Source organism: Astatotilapia calliptera, chromosome 23, assembly GCF_900246225.1.
Source record: "Astatotilapia calliptera chromosome 23, fAstCal1.2, whole genome shotgun sequence".
Lineage (NCBI taxonomy): Eukaryota > Metazoa > Chordata > Actinopteri > Cichliformes > Cichlidae > Astatotilapia > Astatotilapia calliptera.
Window position 1 is genome coordinate 32,064,948 of NC_039323.1, and position 21,957 is coordinate 32,086,904.

The 21,957-nt window shown below is 40.5% G+C and overlaps 1 protein-coding gene across 3 annotated transcripts in view; it reads left to right on the forward strand.

Moving 5' to 3' along the window:
* Positions 1 to 605: 605 nt before the first annotated feature.
* Positions 606 to 21,957, forward strand: part of nbeal1 (neurobeachin-like 1) — a 61,792-nt gene continuing 40,440 nt past the window's right edge. For all 3 annotated transcript variants that reach the window (XM_026158373.1, XM_026158376.1, XM_026158372.1), the window contains exons 1-5: positions 606 to 670; positions 1,187 to 1,578; positions 19,232 to 19,323; positions 20,523 to 20,684; positions 20,832 to 20,913. In XM_026158373.1, coding sequence (XP_026014158.1) covers positions 1,528 to 1,578; positions 19,232 to 19,323; positions 20,523 to 20,684; positions 20,832 to 20,913 — 387 coding nt within the window. In that variant the 5' untranslated portion in view covers positions 606 to 670; positions 1,187 to 1,527. The remainder of the gene's footprint in view (positions 671 to 1,186; positions 1,579 to 19,231; positions 19,324 to 20,522; positions 20,685 to 20,831; positions 20,914 to 21,957) is intronic.

A 21,957-nucleotide genomic window follows, 5' to 3' on the forward strand; every position in this document is an offset into this window, starting at 1 on the left:
GTTTTTGTATTTTCGTGCTAGACGCTGCAGTCTCTTGTTTATCCGGTTCCCCCACCAAATTAAAATCCCCTTTTACGCTTGTTATACTGTACACAGTATATGAAGTACTGAGAAGTAAAGTCTAGTTTAATAAAAGTACAATATTACAATATTCCTTTTTACACTTGCTTTTGCTTTGGACTACATATTAGGCATGTCTTTAGTTCTTATAACTATAGGAACATGTTGTTATTTCGAGCCATTACACTTTCCTAAATGGTACTATATGCCTACTATGACAGCAAGATAGACCACAACCCTCCATTTAGGGAGAGTAAAATTGTGGCTCCCTTGAAATAAACATCATATAAACTTAATAAGCTCCTTATAGTGTTATATTTAGCTTTTTATGTGTAATTATTTTAGTTTCATTAAAGTATTCTACTTTATTTATGACATTTTGATTATGAAGGTGTTTACAGTTTTGGCAGCTGTAACACCGGTGTTTTCCAAATTTTGGAGCTAAATAAAATATGTTTATTTTATAGAAATCAGTCGACTCTTATTTTTTGAAATAAGTCAAAGCGTTAGTCCACAGGAAGTCGCTGTGCGTCCTTGTTGTCGGACGCTGGACGTAAAACCAACTACCCTGGAAACGGTGTCAGTGACAGTTGGTCTTTTCTTTGCACAGGTGAGCGGTCTGCAAGTTATCGATAGGTCTATTTTTATTTCTGGTGTTTTTATCGGTTTATTACTTTCATGTGAACCCTCTGTAGCCGGGCAGGCATTGGCGGATGAAGCGTTTGTGTCACATGAGGAGGAGGAGAAATGGTGGCTTAAAAAATAGAAAAAGGCTTCTTTTTTTTGACAGACAGCTAGCTTATAGCGAGCTTGGTCAGGTAAGGTTAACTACACAGCAGTGTTTGCCCAGGGTGGCCGAAGAGACTGTACGGAATACGCTAGTTATTCAGCTTATCAGAAGAGCACACAGTAGAAAATAGGCATGTGTATATGTATGTGTTTTGTCGCGTAGTTGACCGCCACAGTACATCTGAGCTCGGAGCCAGCTGGGCTGCTCAAAGTACACAGGGAGTAACGTTACTGAAAGTATTTTGTTGCTTGCGGTCGATAGCCTTGCCATTTGGCTTACAGTGACCAAACATCCGCCTCCATCATATGCAATTGTCTGTGTTGTTATCCTTCATAGCGCAAACGCTGCTGGGAATACCTCCAAGAAGAAGAACCGGGAGGGGAAAAAAAGTGGGAGTCGAGGCCCAGCTGCTCCAGAAATTCCAGCTATTGCACTCCGGGGGCTTCACATTTCTCCTTTGCCATGGAATATATTTTTTAAAAGTCTCCCTCTATCAGGCTGTTGCCTCAACACGTTGCACAGCTTTCCCCACTCTTTTTAAAAGGACTATCACACCTTTGTCAGAGTTGGTAAGTCATGAGCAATGAAGCCGTTTAGCTCATGACGGGGAACCATGAAGCAACCAGGGAAGTGACCTCTGTGGACACCGCAGCCCGAGGGTGCCCCTCACTGGCACCATGGCATCCAACGAGAGACTGTATGAAGTCTGGATGCTCTACTGCACCAAGGTAAGGTTTCTCCTTTTCCACACACACTTCCCCTGTGGAAATGTCATTCGTGTGAAGTAATGGACCGAGTGAGGGCATTTCCTCCCTGGCAATTGCCAGGGGGGGGTTATTCACTCATGCTATTTATGTTTTTTGAAGTCTAGCAACAGATTAAGCCCATTTGCTCTGACAGGCTGTGGTTATGAGAAAGTACAGCCTGTGCTGACAGACAGGTTGAAGGCAAAGACAATTAGTGCATTGCGGTAAAAGGCAGACTAATGAAATTGCTTGTAGATCCTGAAGGAATTATTGCAGCGAGACACATTATGTTTATAAATGAATAATTAATTCACTGAGGACAAATTTTGTCATAACGTCAGGTGGATGTGGTTTCTAATGAATGTTAAATTCAACCCCAGCGAAGATGCATTCTTAAATGTATCATGGTCGTGATATGTTGTTAATGCTCCCTTACTTTACCAGTAGAGATGAATGAAGGCATGCCAGAGTAGAGACAGCACCCTTTGAGTCAGCTCTTGGCAAGATTTAATTCACCCTGTGATAAAGCATGCGCGCATCCTGCCATCCAATCAAAACGGGCTGCCTGAGCCGCTCCTCACGTGAGCCTGGCTGCAGTCACACTACCTACCTCCCACAGTAATCCCTCACAATAACGCACCGTGCATAGCCCTCTGAGAAGTGTGGAGGGCTGTGAAGCTGTTACACTTATTTTTAGATTACGACATCCAATAATCCTCATCCTGAGAAGTAAAGCATTTGAATGCTGACACACACAGAGTGTTTAATACCAGCGAGCTGGGTGCCTGGGGTCTCTGAGATTGTTGCAGTCACCTGTGAAAAAGTGAGCATATACATTACATTTGCTCTAGCAGGACTTTTTCTTTGCATTGACTGAGCATTATATTGCAGGGAAGGATCATTTCATTCGAGCCTGGCTTTCAGCCAGAGTCCACTGAGCTAATCTTTATGTCTGCATGAAGCAAAAGAGATGTGGCGATAGATGCATTCTAATATATATGATATACATGTGCATGTACAGGTGAATTGAATCATTGTTGATCTTGTTACAATGCTGGGATACACTGGAGCTTTGCATTCATACTAATGCTATTTGACAAGGACACCTCTGAAGCCCAGAGCCTGTTAAATCAACACTAGGGAGATCTACACAGTATGGGGCAGACCATTTTAATGATATGGTCTGTGTGTGGGTGTGTGGGTTGTCTAGCCTTTAGTCACATGGTCTAAATTGGTCAAGGAATGTCTCTTTCTGAGGCTTGACTCTTGTCTGAGCTCTGAGACCAGCCACACTGTGTCCCACCAAGTGGTCAACTACGACCGGCCTCTTATCACAATTTTCTCTTCCCAACTCTTTCTCATTGCAAAGTAGCGAAACAGTTTCCTTGTTTTCAGGGCTTCTGCAGGTCATTAGAAAATCTTAAACGGTTTGAAGGGCAGACGGTGCTCTGCCCTTGTTTTTATTCAGTGAGCTCTGCAAAAGCTTTGCGCTCCTTTATGAAATGGTGTAGGAAGCCTGATCTTAAAGGAGCTCTTATTAATTTATTAATAACACCCATGGCTGCTAAGTGAAGTGGTCTTTGCGGGCAGTTCGTTCAAACCTTTATTGGCCAAAACGGTGGACACACTCAAGTCTGCCTTTGATTATTATTCATGTATTTTTCCAAAAGCTAGGAGACCAGCTGTGTGTATATTAAGTATCAGTAAAAGAACAAGGTTGACTTGGATGAAGCAACCAGGTAGGCACTTGCTATGTAGCTAAGTTACATCTAGCTGGCTGACTGACTGCCCCCATGTTGGCTTTCAATGTGAAAAGTCGATACTATTTAGCTTTATGACTTTACATCATTTACATCCCCAACTGCCATTTCAACTCATATATGACTTTGCTAGTCACAGTGATAGCATGGCAACAGCTTGTTGAAGATGACCAGCTGAGGTATAAAAGATTCAAAAACGTAGCTACTGTGATGTCACCCAATGTCCAGTTATGAAGCCTTGATATGAGTGTTTCCTCTTTCCTCATCTTTATTTACACAAAAACAAACAAACAAACAAAAAAAAAACAGGATGAAGAAGTGCAGCTCTGACTGTGAAAGTGCTCCTCTTTTGGCTAACATCTTATAATTGACAAGTGATTACCCAAAGAACATCCATTCCAGATCCATTCTGAAAAACAATTTAAGCAAGATTTACAAAATGATTATAAACTCAGGAGTGAGGTCACTACAGAGAACTATAGGTCTCTAACTCTAAATAGTTTTGTCCAACAACAGCTTATGTCATTTGGTGGTCTTCAGGATAAATTTTTCATTTATTTATTTCAGTTTTAGTTTAGTTTTGTTTTTAAATCTCTTCCACATTAACTTCCTTTTTCTGACCCTTAAGCTACAACTGTCCGTTAGCCAGAAAGATGACTCGGGCATCAGGTTTTGGTCCTGAAAACCAAACAGTTTGACTCGAACACTCTGCTGACGCTAACCAGCTTTCCCCTGATGGCCAAATTCCAGGATGGGCTTTATTACATAGATATAGCTATTTTATAGCCAATTTCACCTAACTTATCTGCAAATTCACACAAATTACATAATGCCTAACTAGCAGCTAGTTGGCTAAACCTAGTTTGCTTTCTCACTAACGGTGTCACTAGCTAAGTTCTATCTGATGCCACAGCCTTTGTGTTTGTTTTGTTGTCTGTATGTGGAGCTTGTGTTGAATCGTTGTGCTGGGAGCCAGAGTAAGGCAATGGGAATAAGCATAAACGTCACATTCTTTGGATTTTCATGGAAAATTTGACTCAAGTCCTTGACATTGAAATCAGACCACATGCTGTTAGAGGCAACAAAGAGCGTCAGGGAAAATCTACTGTTCGAATTTGGTTGGAGTCCTTTTAAACATTAGCAGTAAAAAACAATTAATACATGAAACAACTGCCTAATTTGCAATGAAATGCTAGTAAAACACACAGTACTGCATTTAAGCTATAGTTTAAACTTTATAATAACCTCTAATTCAACTTTCAATGATAATGCAATTTATCTTAGAGTTAGTAATTTGCAATATTATAACACTTTTAAGACTTAATGATTATCCTGAATGCTGTATTTACTCCTGAAACTTGACTATGTGACTCAGTTAGATGACTTTGGAGGCATCTGTCATATTTGTGTACTCATCCTGATACACACCTCTTTCATGTGCCTTGCCTGGTTAATCACTGACAACAGTAGAGTCATGGCAGCCTTTAGTGTCAGAGGTTAATACTGGCACTGTTGTCTAAGAAAGAGTCATTCAGGTGAGTGGTGTTGACAGTAGAAACTTTTACAACACAACCAGCCCTCGGCTCCATTGGGAGAACCAGCTCGTCCTGTTCTGTCAGTCAGATGTCTGCTTTCTGATTATCTCTCTCTGAATCATTATCATTCACCTGACCACTTGGTTCCTGGTACTGAAAGAGGAAGAGGCAATTTTGTGTTTAGACAGACGTGTGTCTCTCCTAGAAGTTTGACTTATGGCATTAGAAAACTGCTTTTGAATACACTTTAAGCCAGAAGTGGCAGCTGGCCTTTTGGCATACTGATGAAGTCAGAAATTGTTGGTTGAACAGCTGTAGCATCAGTTCCAGTGTGGAGAAGTGTGCAGGAGTTGGTGTTTGTGTATGTACCAGGTCATATTAGCCATATCTGAACACAGGCACAACATCACAGCTTTATACATCATGTTTATTCTTTGGGTAGGGTAATTTATGAAAAAACAAATAATAAATTAGGTGCCTTCAGATTACACTCAGCACCATATGTTGCTGGTATACTGGCCTTTGTTTTCCCTTGTTGAATGACAAATGTGTGTTTATAGTGTTTTTGTTTTGTTTCATTCATTTCCTGAAACGGTTGTCGACTGTAGTTTATAACAATTGTTAGGACTATTTGCTACCACAGATTGATGCACATTTGGTGCTGTTTTCAGTATTTAGGGAAGTATAGGTGGGCAGAATGTAGTATTTTGTCCTCCAGTGTAGTTTCAGGCTGTGCACTCTAAAGTTTTGAACACTATTATGTAAAATAATATTTACATTAAAGTAGGGCTGCCACGATTAGTCGACTAGTCACGATTATGTCGACTATTAAAATCGTCGACGACTAATTTAATAGTCGACGCATCGTTTGAAGCTTTGTAAGATCACAAAGGACGCAGGAATGAGTAGTAGGATTTAAGAGTGTAATAACGGACTGAAACAGAAGATGGCAGCACTGCATGTACAAGGATGCCAGCTGCCGTTAAACCCCGAAGAAGAAGAAGCTGTGTCCCAGAATTCATAGCGCAGCCCAGCGCAGTTGTCAACAATGGCGGCAGCTAGTTAGTTTTAACTTTACTCTTATTATTCTTTCTTGGTCACAAAATAAACGTTTAACATATTTTCAGGCGAGAATGTAGCTGTGTAAACCTCAAATATCTGCTCAGTTTATCAAGACACCACATATTTTCAAAAGCGCTCCGACGTTTTCGGAGACGTCTGTTACCCACTAGCTCGTTAGCTAGGCGGGGGCAAGGCTAACTAGAGCCGTGAGAACACCGGACTCCCGGCAAATCGTTTTCAAACCCACTGCCTCTTTCGCTAGTCAGGTTAAACATATATATAAGTCACTTAGATAACTTAAAATGTTATTGTTTGGCTTTCTTTAGTATTTTATTTGTTCCTGAGTAAATCGGTTTGGCTGAGATTAAAGTTATAGTTTTTGCACAGCTAAAACTGTCAAGCAGACAGCTGATTATCAGAAGTGTGAGACGCTGGAGAATATACTCCGGTGTCCTGTTATATTTTAGAAAGCAAGGAGTTTATTAAACTTCACCGAAACAATCTGCAAATTTCATTAAAAATTAATAAACTACCATCTTGTCTTTATTTTTAGTTAGCACAAACACTTCAAGCTGTAAGCTAATGATAGTTATATAAGACCAGATGCTGCTGGTGCAATAAGCTGTACGTCCAATGGATGATGATCTGATTAGTCGACTAATCGCAAAAATAATCGGTGACTAGTCGACTATCAAAATAATCGTTTGTGGCAGCTCTACAATGATTAAAGTCAGAAGGTCAAAGGAATGCTTACTGTATCTTTGACCTTTCATTATATATTGCTAGTAGGGAATAGTTGGGAAACATAGTAAAAGCTTAGTCTGTATGATTACATTTACATTGTTTGAAAAGTACTGTTGGTATTCATTATTTAAAGCTTCTAAAGCTTCTAAATTAATGTATTGGTAGATGTCAGTTATTATGTTGTATGCATTTCAATGAGAATCTGCAGACTAGGGCTGGGCGATATGACCCAAAATTCATATCTCGATATTTTTTAGCTGGATGGCGATATAAGATGTATATCTCGATATTTTTTTAAGCCATAAAGTAAGAACAAAAAGAGAGTTCTTAGTCAAAGCTGTGTCCCAGATGTCACACAGGCACTTTTATTAACATACAGCACAGATGTACATGAAAAATTACTCAAAATTAAATTATGAGCATTCATTAAATAATAATGCTCCATAAATAAAAGAAAACAATGTTGTTTTTGTGCTAAACAAAGAGCTCACAATTGTGCCGTCAAAATGTAAACTAAAAGACGCTGAGCATAATAACAAAGACAGACAGATTTCACAGCTGCTCGGTTCCCAAGTTTTACTGTGTGACTGATAGCCTGGAGTTTGAAATCCGCTTCATAACCACGTCTCTTACAGGTGCCATTTATGGTCCTTATACACACACACAATACGGTAATATTACGTTGAAGCACAGTACGTATCACTCCGCGAAGCTCCTCGGTAGCCGTAATGCGCCGACAATCTATCAAGCGGTGCAGCTCCGTAGCTTACCAAAGTCGTACTCAAACATTTTTGACAGATTGCTGAGCGCCGTGTACCACATAAAATCGGTTCGCGGCCATCAAGCACAACCAGAATTCATACATAAGGCGCACTGTCAACTTTTGAGAGAATGAAAGGATTTTAGGGTTAGCGCGGTTAGCTCGTTAGCGCGGTTAGCTCGTTAGCATGGTTAGCTCGTTAACACGTTGACGCTGTCCAGCCCCACGCATGGGGCGATGCACAGTAACTCGTTAACGGAGATTTGCCGTGTCCATCTTGTCGCTGCCTGCACGTGAAGCGATGGGGGAGAAGGGGGAGTTGTCTTCAGTGAAGGCGAGGCGGAGTAACGTTGCGTAGAGACAAAAGTGGACGAAAGAGAGGCAAACTTGCGGCTCCACAACTATAATTATAACGTAACATAGACTATATCGATATAAAGGATATTGTCACATCTTATATCTCGTATAAAAATATATCGATATGTTTTAAAAACTCGATATATCGCCCAGCTCTACTGCAGACTAACTCCAGTTTGCTTCTCTGAGTTATAGTGAAGCAGAGAGGTCACAGACAACAGCCAAGATGCTTATGTAACGAGCGATCCTCTTCGCTGACTGTCATTGGTTCGTGCCATAGTGTTGTCCCCCAGCAGCGGCTGGTGGCTGCCGGCATACAGTGGCGCAGTAGCTCTGCTCTCTCGCCAGTGTTTTATCCAGAAGGGCTTGTCAGACAGTGGAGGGTTTAGCAGATTCCTGAATCGTGCCAGTTCCGCTCTTAAGGCCATTATGTGCTGCAGAAAAGCCTTTTTGATTTAACCAAGCACAGGGAACATTTTACCCTCCTGTGGCTTTAAAGTTGACTCTGGTAACTTAAGAGGAACAGTCCTCACTCTCTTTTTCAACTGTCCACAACACAGGGGATTCACAGAACCATCATCCTGTGTGATGTCACCCCACACCACCCTGCTTTTTCACTGGATTGGAGCAAATGCCAGTAATTTGCATAAACCCTTGCTCTTATGGGAATCAGCATGCAGTGAAAGCATTGGTGGAAATCGGAAGCAAAAGAGTCAAGCTGGAAATGGTGCAAGGTTTCAGATTTTCACATATTTGGTCAAGTAGATTACCCAGTCTAATTTCTGCTGACACACACACACACACACACACACAAATAATCATGTGCATACTCCATACCTCATTCAGTCTGACAAGCTCATGCACTCAGGCTTCGGTTTACTGAATGAACTGCTCCGTGAAGTTTGCTCCCTCAGGCTAACTTTCTTCCCTGGTGCAGTTCTTGCTTCTCATTTTCCCTCCATGCTATGAATATCTCTGGCATAACACTGATGTCACTAACAGGGTGTATCAGACGTGCCTCGTGCAGTGTGGACCCCTATGCACACGCACGCACACACACACGCACACACCCACCCACCTCTGGCACTTATGTCATGGCCAGAGGAGTTGTCACAGAGTGACGGGTAGTGCTGTAAGCCTGTATGGCAGCAGAAACAGAAAAACCACAGCCGTCTATTAAATCTAAAGGGAGGAGGCCTTTAAACATTGTGGTTTCAGCGACTCTATGCCACTTCCACCTAACCAGGTTCCCCTGAACTGCCACCCGACCAGCTGGCTGACCACGCCTGTCTAGCATCTCATAACAGATCAAGTCAAAACGATGCAACTAAAGATCCTGGCAAAATGACGACATACAGTTTTAGAGTTATAGAGCATTGACAGAAAAGCAGTATTTAATGCCCTAGGAATGAAACAGCTTCCCTGGGAACGCCTTGGATTCCCCACAGTGGAGCTGGAGGTGGTGATTGGTTGAGTGGCGTCTGAGCATGGCTGCTTAGACTGTACCTGGACCCAGATAAGTGGTAGAAAATAAATGGATGGTCAAGAATGAGAATAGACTCCAGAAGGAATTGTTTTGTTGTTGTTGTTGTTGTTTTTTTTGTTTTGTTTTGTTTTGTTTTTAAAAAATGAGTAACAATTAGAAAATCCAGCATTGGTCTCTCTTTAGCCCTTCAGCTTTTTCTTTTCGTTCATGCATGTCTCTGACATTCGAAATGACTGAGAGCTATTGATAAATCCAGTCTGGGTCAGTGGGGATTTCTCTGTTAAGAAGGACGTGCATTGGTCTGTGTTGCTGTTGACCTTGGAAGGTTTACAGAGGTCAGTTTAAACAGATATTTGGGATTGTGATGTAGCTGGGCATAGAATTTAATATGATAATGAACTAAATCATAGAGGCATGTGATTCTCTCATGGGAACTGTCTGTATACACATTGGGACACAAGAATATTGTGGGAGTCTGGCTGGACAAGGTGTGTGATTGTGTGTGTGTGTGTGGGGGGGGGGGGGGGGGGCTGTGATGAAGGCTGAGGATAAACAGGGCAATGTAGAGCAGGGTGTGTCCCCTGCCTGCCACAGTACAAACCCTCAATGGGCATCTGTGCTCCCAAGCTGCTGCCTAAAAGAGGACATTCTTTAAGAGACATACACACAGTCATTCAGCCACAAACTCACTTGAGAGGGAAACTACTGGCTTAAATCATCATCTTCTAATTTCCTGGCAGCAGCATTCATATGTACATTAAGACAATAGACTGTTTATTGCTCTGGTTAAAGAGCAGTGTGGGCACCATCCAATAGGGCTGGGCCATATTATACCGTTCACGGTAATACCGGTATAATGTTAGGCAACAATAGGAAAATGAAATATCGCGATAGAATATGAGTAAAACGCGCATGCGCAGTGCCTTTGTTTTCATACGCACATGGCCGATTGTTGAGTGAAACAGATGAACCAGAATTGGTTTGTAAAAATGGTGCAACTTCAGTGATGTGGAACTGGTTTGGTGTTTGTCCGTCAGACACACGACAAAGCACATTTTTTTGCAGAACATGCAAGCGGCTGTCGTTATTGTCGTATTTGTCGGACTTAGGCTACGTTCACACTGCAGGTCTTAATGCTCAATTCCGATTTTTTGATCAAATCCGATTTTTTTTGTCTGCTCGTTCACACTACAAATAAAATGCGACAGCAAACACGCTCTAGTGTGAACGCTCAAAGCGGCCCGCATGCGCAAAAGAAGATGTCACACACAAAGCGCTCTGTTTAGACCCAGAGCAACAGTATTGTTTGACTGATGGCCCTTAATAAAAAGACTTCGGAGTTCACGTTTCCCAATTTTTGCTTTAAGTTATTTTGTTATTTACATAATAATGTAAATAACCTAATAATGATCCTTATTGCTGTTTAAGAGAGGAGCGGTGCTTCAAAGGATAGCTGCAGATTTCTGTCAGAATCTGTAGATTATACAGTACAAATAAAATGTTTACGTTGTCTTCCCAACAGTTTCACTGACATCTACACTGGATGGCCAGGAAGCGTTCGCGATGTCTTCTCGGGCGCTGATAATTAGCTTCAGTCTTGTGTCGGTGACGTAAAAGGCGGATTTAATGCGACTTGACCGTTCAAACAGCAGTCGCTTTCTAAAACATCGGATATGTATCGGATTCAGTACCACATACGAAAGTGACCCAGATCGGATTTGAAAATATCGGATTTGCGCCGTTCACACTGTCATAGCATGATCGGATATGGGTCGCATAGGGTCAAAAAAATCGGGTTTGATGCGCTTTCGCCTGCAGTGTGAACGTAGCCTAAGATGCTCGTAAATCTGGAGGTAATCTGGGTCCTAAACTCCGTATTCTTCAGGTCAAAAGAACACTGCAGCATCACTGAGAGTTAAAAACTGTCTAAATTCTTTCATCTTTAATAAAACGATCAGCATTGCTGCTTTACCAAGTGTAACTATGAAGTTTAACTTCCAGGCATCCATGAAAACAAAATTTATTACATTTAACGGAGTTAGAAGTTAGCAGGAAACTAGCGGAAGTTAGCTCGCTAGTTTCGCTAGTTACCTAAGCATGATATTGCATGTTCTGACTGAGAGATTTCTGAAAAAACTCGAACGTACAGCTCTGCTATCACTTCCAACATAAATGAAGACAGGAAACTAAACAGCAGTGACGTTTGTAGGGTTACTGAAGTTGGGCTAGCTGGTATATAATGATGTGCTACGTGATCGCTAGCGACACAGCTATGTTAGCATAACATAAACAGTGAAGCTGGAGGACGAACACTAACACTTTTCCACTTATAAAAGTTAACGTTAAGGTTCCTGATGGTTAGAGACAAATGCAATCGCATGGCAGGATGCTGTAAACGGACCAAACTTCAGTCAGGAGAACAACTGAGATAATCCATCCACAATACGAGGTTAGTCATTAATATACTGCAACAACATGGGAATAGAGCAGCGGCCAGAGAATTCAACATTAATGAATCAATGGTACAGAAGTGGAGGAAGCAAGAAGAATGAGTTTAATAAAGTTTGATTTATCTGACTGCTTTGTTTCGCTTAATGTGCCTTATAATCCCGTGCACCTTATGGTCCGAAAAATACGTACTGCACACTGCAGTTTAATGTAGCAAAGCACCTCTTTTTAACTTCAGTGGATATTATACATGGTTATGCTCAGGATATGTCAGCACATTTCTACTGGAAATGCCTTTTGGTTAAACTTTCAGCAAGGAATTTGCATTTGCACTGTTACATTTTTATAAAGCTTTAATGTACATAAAAACCAGCTTCTTGTTTAAGTGAAAATAAATGGAAGGTTGTGTTTTTGCGCTAGTAATGTTGTGGAGTTGTATTTTGTCTCGCATCAATTATATCGTCAGTTATATCGTTATCGCAAATTTTCAAATATATATCGTGATAAATATTTTTGACCATATCGCCCTGCTCTACCATCCAATAATAAATGTTTTTCTCTGTCATTGTAAGTGACGGGGTAACACGGGGAAAGAAGCACACACAGAAGACAGACCGTGGCCTCCTAGCAGAACATATTACACACGTGGTTCCTGCTGAGTTCCAGTCCGACATCTCTCTCTCTTTTCTTCTTTTTTTGTCTCTTCCACACACACACACACACACACACGCGCACACACACACGCGCGCACACACACACACACGCACACACACGCGCGCGCAGACGGAGGTCAGCGTCACAGGATTATTCTGATGACTTCACTTGGAATAGCACAGCGCTGGCTGATTCCCACTCTGACACGCAGACAGAAGCAGTCTCCCCCTCTGTAGCCAGGGGCTGTGCTGGCTAAGAAACACTGATTCTATTTTTTCCAGCTAATATTTTTTCCTTAGTTCTGAATTAGTAGTCTGCAAACTCTTTTTGTTTATGCAGGGATTTGATAAGGAGTTTTGTAAATTGGTTTATGAATTGCCTTCTCCTTCACCGTTTCACGAACATAGGTTTTATATGGGCTGGCTGCCTGTATGAGTATATTTTGTGACTTATTTTAACCCCATCCTCAGTATAATATAATTTTAATGTCCCATCTTTCTGTCACTCATAACCAGCCTCACGATTTATGTGTCAAGTTTTACTTTCCAGCTGCAGCTGGTTTGGCTAGGTTACAAATCATAATATTCAACTGCTTCTCTAGGTCTTGTGGTAGCTTGGACTACAGCTGGCAATGACAACTTCTGGCTCCAAAAAGCTAAAAGGGTGGCAGCCGAAATGCTAATTTGAGGCTTCAGAATGTAGAGTCCAAAACCAATGGGTGGCGTCATGGTAACGGCATCAGTCTTTAATATACACTCTGGATAAAAGTCACTGGAGTGAATTATTCCATTATTTATTTGTCAAGTCGGTCTTCCTGTTTGTCGGCCTTTGGAATGATGGGATGTTTTCTGAGCTCCCATATAAGTGAAGTCACAGCAATGAGAAAGTGCCAAATACAGAGTTACTTAACATCCAATCAAAATCAGTTTTATTTTACATAGGGCTGCTCGATTATGGCAAAAATGATAATCACGATTATTTTCACTGAAATTGAGATCTCGATTATTTGACGATATTTATTTAACCCTTTAAGACCTACCATAGAACCAAGTGAGTACAGAGGTCTGACCCAAGACTTTGTGGACTGGTGCCAGCTGAACTACCTCCAGATCAACGCCAGTAAAACCAAGGAACTGGTGGTAGACTTCCGCAGGCACAAGCATTCTCCACTGCAACCACTGAACATCCAAGGTATGGACATTGAGGCTGTGGACAGCTACAGGTACCTTGGTGTTCATCTGAACAATAGACTGGACTGGACTCATAACTCAGACGCCCTCTACAGGAAAGGGCAGAGCAGGCTGTACCTGCTGCGGAGACTCAGGTCGTTTGGAGTGGAGGGCCCACTCCTGAAGAAATTCTATGACTCTGTTGTGGCTTCTGCTATCTTTTATGGCGTGGTCTGCTGGGGCGGCAGCATCTCTGCTGGGGACAGGAAGAGACTGAACAGGGTGATCCGAAGGGCCAGCTCTGTTCTAGGATGCCCTCTGGACCCAGTGGAGGTGGTGAGTGACAGGAGAACGGCGGCTAAGCTGTCATCCCTGATGGACAACATCTCCCACCCCATGCAGCAGACTGTGACAGCACTGAGCAGCTCCTTCAGTGGGAGACTGCGGCACCCACGGTGTGGGACGGAGAGATTTCGCAGGTCTTTCCTCCCCACTGCTGTCAGACTCCATAATAAAGACTTTAACTGATCAAGCACACACATCCATACATATGCAATAATACTAAGTGCAATAATCCTTTCTGTCATTGTTGTATTTTTACTCAGTTGTATATAGTATTTGTATTTGTATTCTATTTTTATCTTATTGTATATTTATTTTATTTTATTCTACTGTATATAGTATTTTATTTTATTTTATTCTATTCTGTACAGTTGTGTACTGTATTTATTCTTATTGTATTCTAATTTTTGCCTCATAACTTTTGCACTGTCCACTTCCTGCTGTGACAAAACAAATTTCCCACGTGTGGGACTAATAAAGGTTATCTTATCTTATCTTATCTTATCTTATCTAAGTCCGCCAGAGCTTATATTATTTTTTTACATGTTGTAGTGCCATTTGTGGGAGCATTTCAAGTTGCTATACAATTGTTATAGCCCATATTTTAATAATATGTATACATTAAGTCCAGAGTAACTACATTAATTGCAAAAAGTGCAATAAACTACAAAAAAATTGAAAATCGTTTTTGTTTTTGTTTTTTAACATATATTTCTACTTGGAGAAATTTAAGAGGTTTATCCCTCAAAACTTTAAATACAAAAAAGTTGCAAAAAATAGTTTATAACAACAGGAAATTTATTTTGAGTGTCTTCATAGTTTTATTTTGGAGATACAGCAATTTTTATATACTGCAGGAAAAACAAAAACAATCCTATGATGCAAATTTGCAAAGAAAACAGCAGGTGCATCAAAATAAACTATTTCCAGCAGTGCAATTCGAGTTCTAAGCATCCCAGCAACTATTCAGAAAAGTCAAACATGACCAGTATAGGCTTTTAAGGCCTACAAGTAAAAGAAACTACATTTTCCGCGAAAATGACGTCACTTCCGGTTTCGGGCAGGAAATGGCGGACATGTGATAGTTAGCGGTGACGTTTGTTTCAATGTGCGAAGTGTTACGAGCAGCTGATCGGATCGGCAAAGCGTGTTTCTGGAATATTATGTTTTTGTTCCTGCAAGCGCTTTTTATGCCATTTTTGCAAAGCTATATGTGGAAGGAAACCGTGACTGAGGACAAGCTGATGGCATCAGATGTAAGTACAACTCCTCCGGTTTATTGCGCTAGCTTACACGGTTCAGGTTCTACAGGGATTTAAAAATAGTTACACAAAACAGAGCGTGCTGCTCTGACCGGCTTTAAAGGGTTAACAATAACAATGTATTGAATAATGACTTTAAAAAATAATATAAAATAGTGTGCACCACCACTGAAGTTTTTTTTTTTTTACCTCTCTTTTCAACCAACGGCAGTCACTCTCTCCTCTCCAAATAACTTCTGCTTAGCTTTCCGAGCTTCCCTCGGGTCCTCTTAATCAGCGGTCTCCAACCTTTTTTGCGCCACGGACCGGTTTATGCCCGACAATATTTTCACGGACCGGCCTTTAAGGTGTCGCGGATAAATGAGGGAGGGGATAATAATCGGCTCAGTCATTTTTAATGATTGTTGAAAGCCCAGATCGTAATCGTGATTAAAATTCGATTAATTGAGCAGCCCTAATTTTACATATATTGCATACGGGCATTGTATGATGTGAGTTCTTGTTATAGCTCCCTTTGTACAAATTTCGTTAGGCAGAAGCAACAGAACGAGAAGAGGAGTAGCATTACATCGCTTCAAAATTCTTGTACTTCCTCATGGCTTGAACGGACTCAAACTTTTACCTCTCACACAGTTTTCACTGGATTGATTGTCATAATATCAGTAGGCAGTTCCCTAGAGAGTGAATGCTAAGGCCTTTAAAAAGCTCCGGGCTTTTTAGTTAACTCTATAAAGGGGGTCAGAGGGGTTACCACCAAATCATGATCTAAATATTTAAAGACCTCTGAACGAGTAGGGGTCAGACTACTCTACCAAATGCTCAATAAACTGAGTGTTGCTATAATCTGCCATGTTTAACTCTTCAGTTTTCCTTGACCTAGATTGCTCACTCACACCCTCCAAATGGCCCAAAGTCCTTATGACAGCATCTGTTAAGAGTGCTTGAACAAGAGATAACTTGTGTATGATGAATCAATGATGCTTTCAGAGTTACGTCTGTGATACAGAGCTGAAACGATCAGATTTGTGTGGGGGTTTTATGTTGTTGTTTGGGGTTTTTTGTTTGTTTTTTTTCATTTTAGTAATTTTCTTAAGAGACATTGGCAAGTATTTAGTTGTTACAGCTCTGGTTTTTAAGCAAACAAAACACTAACTTGACATTTTCTAAACAAAGCACTTAACCAAACATGAGCAGTAGATTAATTAGAGACAGTAAATCATCCTTAGTTGAAGTCCTGTTGCAGTATCTGCTGTAACAATACTACTTGCAAATGCTGTTACTGCCACACACACCCATCAATTATGCTCAATGTTCGGAGATTATATGAACAATGTGAAAAATATGTTTCTGTACGTGTTGCTTGCAGCCATTCATTTTGAGTGTCCTCAGGTCAGACCAGTTGGCATCGATTTTGTGTGAGCAATGGGGAGGGACACAGTGAAGGCTTTGGATGTCCTCCGCCAGAAATTTTGAACATCAGACTTTATTTCCTGAATTCCGGATTATTACATTCTGATTATGATACATAGGTCTTTCTTTATATAAAGCAAAACAAACAAAGTCAGGCATTAGGTAAGGAAAATGTAATGTTATAGTGCAAAGGATGTAGCAGTGACAAAACAATTCATTGTTCTAAATATGTTACATTTACTAATGCAACATATTACATGTAATACTGCATGTCACAGTAATAAAAAAATTTCCGGAGTAATTTATTGTAGCACTGTCACTTGTGTGTGTTGTCTTGTTTGTTCCTGTCTGGCCAGTCCTCATCTCCAGCTGATGCTGGTATCCCATCTTTCTCTGGGCATTGTTCCATGGAATTTAGGAAATGCCGGTCAGCCGGCTGCTAGAAATGTGACTGTTAGGAACACTGCCGGGCCTGTTTTCCATTCAGTCAGGTGCAAGTTTTAGCTTTCACACCCTAAGAAAAACGCATGTGTGTCACCATCAGTTACAGGAACCACGGCCTCTCATTCTTATTTTGCTTGTATACACTAAACCTTAAATTCAAATTCTGTTGCTTCTGAATATGAAGCAATGCTGTGAAAAGAGGTTCACAAAAGTCTGGTCAAACATTGCAGCTTGTTGTGTGAACCACATAATTTACACACACACACACACACACACACACACACACACACACACACACACACACACACACACATAAACACACTGCTTGTATAAATATGAATCTATTGATTTTTTTTTTTTTAAATAAAATTTTAATCAATTTCTTGTTTTCTCCAAAATCTAGGACATGATTATATACAGGAAAGCTTGACACAGTATGCAAAAGAAAAAACAAATAAATAAACAAGCAAAAAGTTTCATAATTGTCAGTTTCATAATTTAAAATTTTTCTTTGACTGGGAACCTCTGCAACAGATATGGGAAGAACTTTCTGAAGAATATTTGATCTCTGTTGTAGAGTGAATGCCACTGGTGTGTTCAGCTATTATATCTGCCAAAGGTCGCTACTTTGATTAGTCAAAAGTTTAAAATACATTTTGGTCTATAAATTGATTCCTTGATTTATTTTTTAACTCCTATTGCTTATTTGTACTATGCTTTCATTTCAGAGTGCAATGAGATTTTAAACTAGATGTTTTCACGTAAAATATGGAAAAACTCGGGTGTTCTAAAACATTTTGACCAGAAGTGTATGTATGTGTTTTTCTTGCTTCTAATATAACCAGAGCCAAATGTAGAAAAGGCACTGGGAAATATTTACTCAATCCTAAATGATGTGGGGTGATTAGCTAAATCTGATGTGCACATAAGCATAGAGGTAGTGTGCTTAAACTGAAATCAGCTTAGTTTTATTCTTGAGATCATTCTCCTTCTGCTTGTCTAACAGCATAGGTAAACACAGAGGCTAACAGCTAGTCCTCTCCAGCATCAGTGCTCTAGTTCAACAACCAAATCTGCGTGAGATTAATATCCTTTTTTTATCCATGTTTCAATTGAAATATCATCATGCTACATTATGTCTTTGGACTATTTTTCTAAGGGCAATTGTCATCTTATAATGGGGTGACCGTGCTCAAGGGGTTGGGAAGCGTATATGTAACCGGAAGGTCACCAGTTCGATCCCCAGGCTCTCTGTCCTGGTCGTTGTGTCCTTGGGCAAGACACGGGGTGGCTGTAGCTCAGGTGGCAGAGCAGATCAACCCCTAATCAGAAGGTCGGTGGTTCGATCCCAGGCTGCCCCCTGCCTGCATGCCAAATATCCTTGGGCAAGATACTAACCCCATGTTTGCCTACTGGTGGTGGTCAGAGGGCCCGGTGGCGCCAGTGTCCGGCAGCGTCGCCTCTGTCAGTGCGCCCCAGGGCAGCTGTGGCTACAACCGTAGCTTGCCTCCACCAGTGTGTGAATGTGAGAGTGAATGAATAATGGCATTGTAAAGCGCTTTGGGTGCCTTGAAAAGCGCTATATAAATCCAATCCATTATCATTGTAAAGATTTTATGTATCTGTCTTCCGTAGTTCCTCCTACATGAGAAAACCAATCTTGATGTAACTTTGCAGAAGTAAAATTAAATATCTAAATTTCATATACAAATATTTAATAGGAATTCCACAATTGTATAGATTTGTACATCAGCTGAGTATAGAATGAAATGTCAGACTAGAATGGTGACCCCCCCAATATAAGCATACACATGTTTGCTGTTTCCTATCCCTGTGAGGACCATTCACTGGACAGTGAGGAAGAGTGGAACTGCGAAACAATTTTGAGGTACAGTTAGGAGGTCATGGGGCAGTGTTGGGGAACATTGAAAGAACTACGAAGGGATGCATGAGGTGCCAGGATTCAATGGTATTCCAAAAGTCAGAAATCTGATGTCGACCTCACATTTACCAGCAACTGCTTCCTGAAGTTCCACACAGAAAAGTCATTAATGTCTCACACATACACCACACAACAATAAATTAAATCAAATTACAGTCTGTCCGCTGTCAGCCATTTATTTATTCTAAGTATGACACATTTGTCTACAAAGGTAACTAAAAATACTGTTTCCTCTCTGCACCCTTCTGTTCTTTTCTCAGAGGGATCCAGACTACTTGAAGCTATGGCTGGAGATTTTCATCAGCTCCTACGAGCGATGTCTCGATGTAGACTTTGAAAAGACACCTTCAAGGTAAACTGTGGCAAATTGCAATGCTGAGTGCCTGAAGCTTTCTTTCAGTATAACATATATAATGGTCATAAACCGGAATTAGCATTTACACTGAATAACCCATTCTTATTCTTTAACCAAACCACACTGGTTTGGCAGGAGAAAACACTGACAATGACTTGTCTTCTTGATGAGGAATATTTTAATAGGATGGTAATTTACGCTCTTATTTCTAGCATGTGCACCATTATTAGCTAACAATGTTTTCATTTATCAGCAAATTATTTCAAAGTAGATTGCCAACACAATTTGTGTTGTTCCCTTTTGGTACGTGCACTACTAACGAAGCCTCAAGTTTGGTATTTTGGTTGCTGCTATGTTTTGGTTTGGGTTTTATTTAAATTGTATTCAAACGAGATGTTAATATGCTAATATACTTAATAATACACCAGTGCCATCTAATCAGTTGTAAGGAGCGGGTTCAGAGCTACCTCCTCTTGTATGTCATCCACATCATGACCACACACCGTGGAGCTTTCCACAGTGCAGCCTGAAATAGCATGGCCACAACAGATGCTTTTGTGCAGAGTGGTTTAATTTTGTTGCAGGTGATGCTCTGCATCAAAAGCACCATGCCAACACAAATCAGTTAAGTGAGAGACACCCACTCATCATTGGAGAGCGTGTATCTAGGATTTTAGAGCAGCTTGGTTAACACTGTTCTGCCACTTGTGATCGCATGAACCTCAGATGAAGCCTTATGAAGTCAGTCACATTTTATGAGCAAGGCAGAGCCACAGGATTGGGTGGAGTAGGATGGCAGAATATGGGTGTTTCAGTCTAATTGGCTAAGGTTTTTATCTGCCAGCCTGTTATTTGCTTTTTTCGTCCTTTGAATGATGTCATGTTCTTCTTCCTCCTTGCATCTTTTTCCTCTCTTCCCTCCATTTGTCTTCTCCCCCATCCTCTTCATCTCATTCCCTTCCTCTGCAGCTGTCACATCTGCTTCCCTACCATGGGATTCTCTCTCACATATATGAACAGAGTGCAGCAGTCATGCAATTTTTTTCTCTAGTAATGAATGCCTGAATGCACCAGGCATGTGTACGACGCGGTGAGAGCAGATGGTGCTTTGATAATCTGCTGATCCTGGTACACAAACATGGAGTCGACATTCCTTTTCATCCAGCTATGTGCTTGCGATGCTTCTGTGTCTACAGACCAGAAGAGGTTCCCCCGGTGTTGACGCTCCTCCCAGACAACATCCTGCAGGTTTTGCGCCACCAGTTACTGCAGTGTGTCCAAAAAGCCTCTGACGGCCTGGAGCCCGAGCAGCAAAACCTAGCACTGCTGCTGCTCAAATTCCTCATCATCATCTGCAGGTCAGGATGTTAAACATACACATGCTGTAAAGTTGCTGAGATGAAATTTCACTCTAATGAAGTAGGTGTTCAAAAGTAAGTGATGGAGAAGTTAACAGTTGACTTGTCTTGTGTGTTTGTGTGTCCATGATTCGATGTTTACGAAAGGAACCTATCCAATGTGGAGGAGATTGGTACTTGCTCCTACATCAATCACATCATCACCATGACAACACTTTATATTCAGCAGGTCTGACTCCTCCCTTTTTCTTTTGCACATATTTCTGTGTCCTGTGGTCTTGAAGAATGTATTAATTTAGAGTGGAAAAAGAAGCTCAATGTTTAGAAGTTCAAATCTAATATGCATGCTTTTTGATATTAATTTAGCAGAAGATGAACCCATCTCCAAAATGTCATAGACTTAAAGATGAAACCTTCCTTAACACAATTTAAGATTATTTCATTTATTTACCTTTAAACTGTTTTATACTGAAAAAGGAAAGGAAAGGAAGGACAATGCAAAAAATGTGAGCTCTGTTTTGTTTGACCAACGTTTGAGACATTGGTGAGCTGATGTGATGGTTTTAAAAGTCCAGAGAATGTCAGTTATAAACATACAGCATATGGAAAACTTGAATGTAGCCATTGTAATGTCACCCACTGATGCTGTTTGACAGACAATTCCATAAAAATTGCACCAATTCTATTTTTTTCAAATGGTGGACATTTTTTTTATTTAATTTGCTTTATTTTTTTGTCTTTGCAGTCATTGTTCTAGTAGTTCTAGAGAAAGATACACTGCACAATCTTCTCCTTGTCTTATTATTTATTATATAGATAATGATTGTTAAGACAGCATGTCTGCTTGATCTCTGAAGTTGAACATTTTATCACAGCAAGGCTGCAGTCATATTCATCACTTTGTAGTTTCAATTAAGTGAGATTTAAAACATCAAGAAAATTACTTTCTAACTTGGAGAACTACTTGTAGAATTAATGGAAAACCTTTAAAGATGATTTAGCAAATTAGGGGATCGGTGCTCTGCTCTACTGTGCAGTGACAAGTTTGCAAATATGACCTTTATGGAAACGTTTCCCTGCATTCTCACTAGAGATGGCACGATACCACTTTTTCATGTCCGATACGATATCATAAATTTGGATATCTACCGATATGAATCCGATATAGTGTATTTTTTAATTAATAAAACTGTTTTTTTTTAAATATCTTGCTGCATTGTGTATAAGTTCATAGCCAAGTTTAAAAAAAACAAAAAAAACCACTAAAGCTATT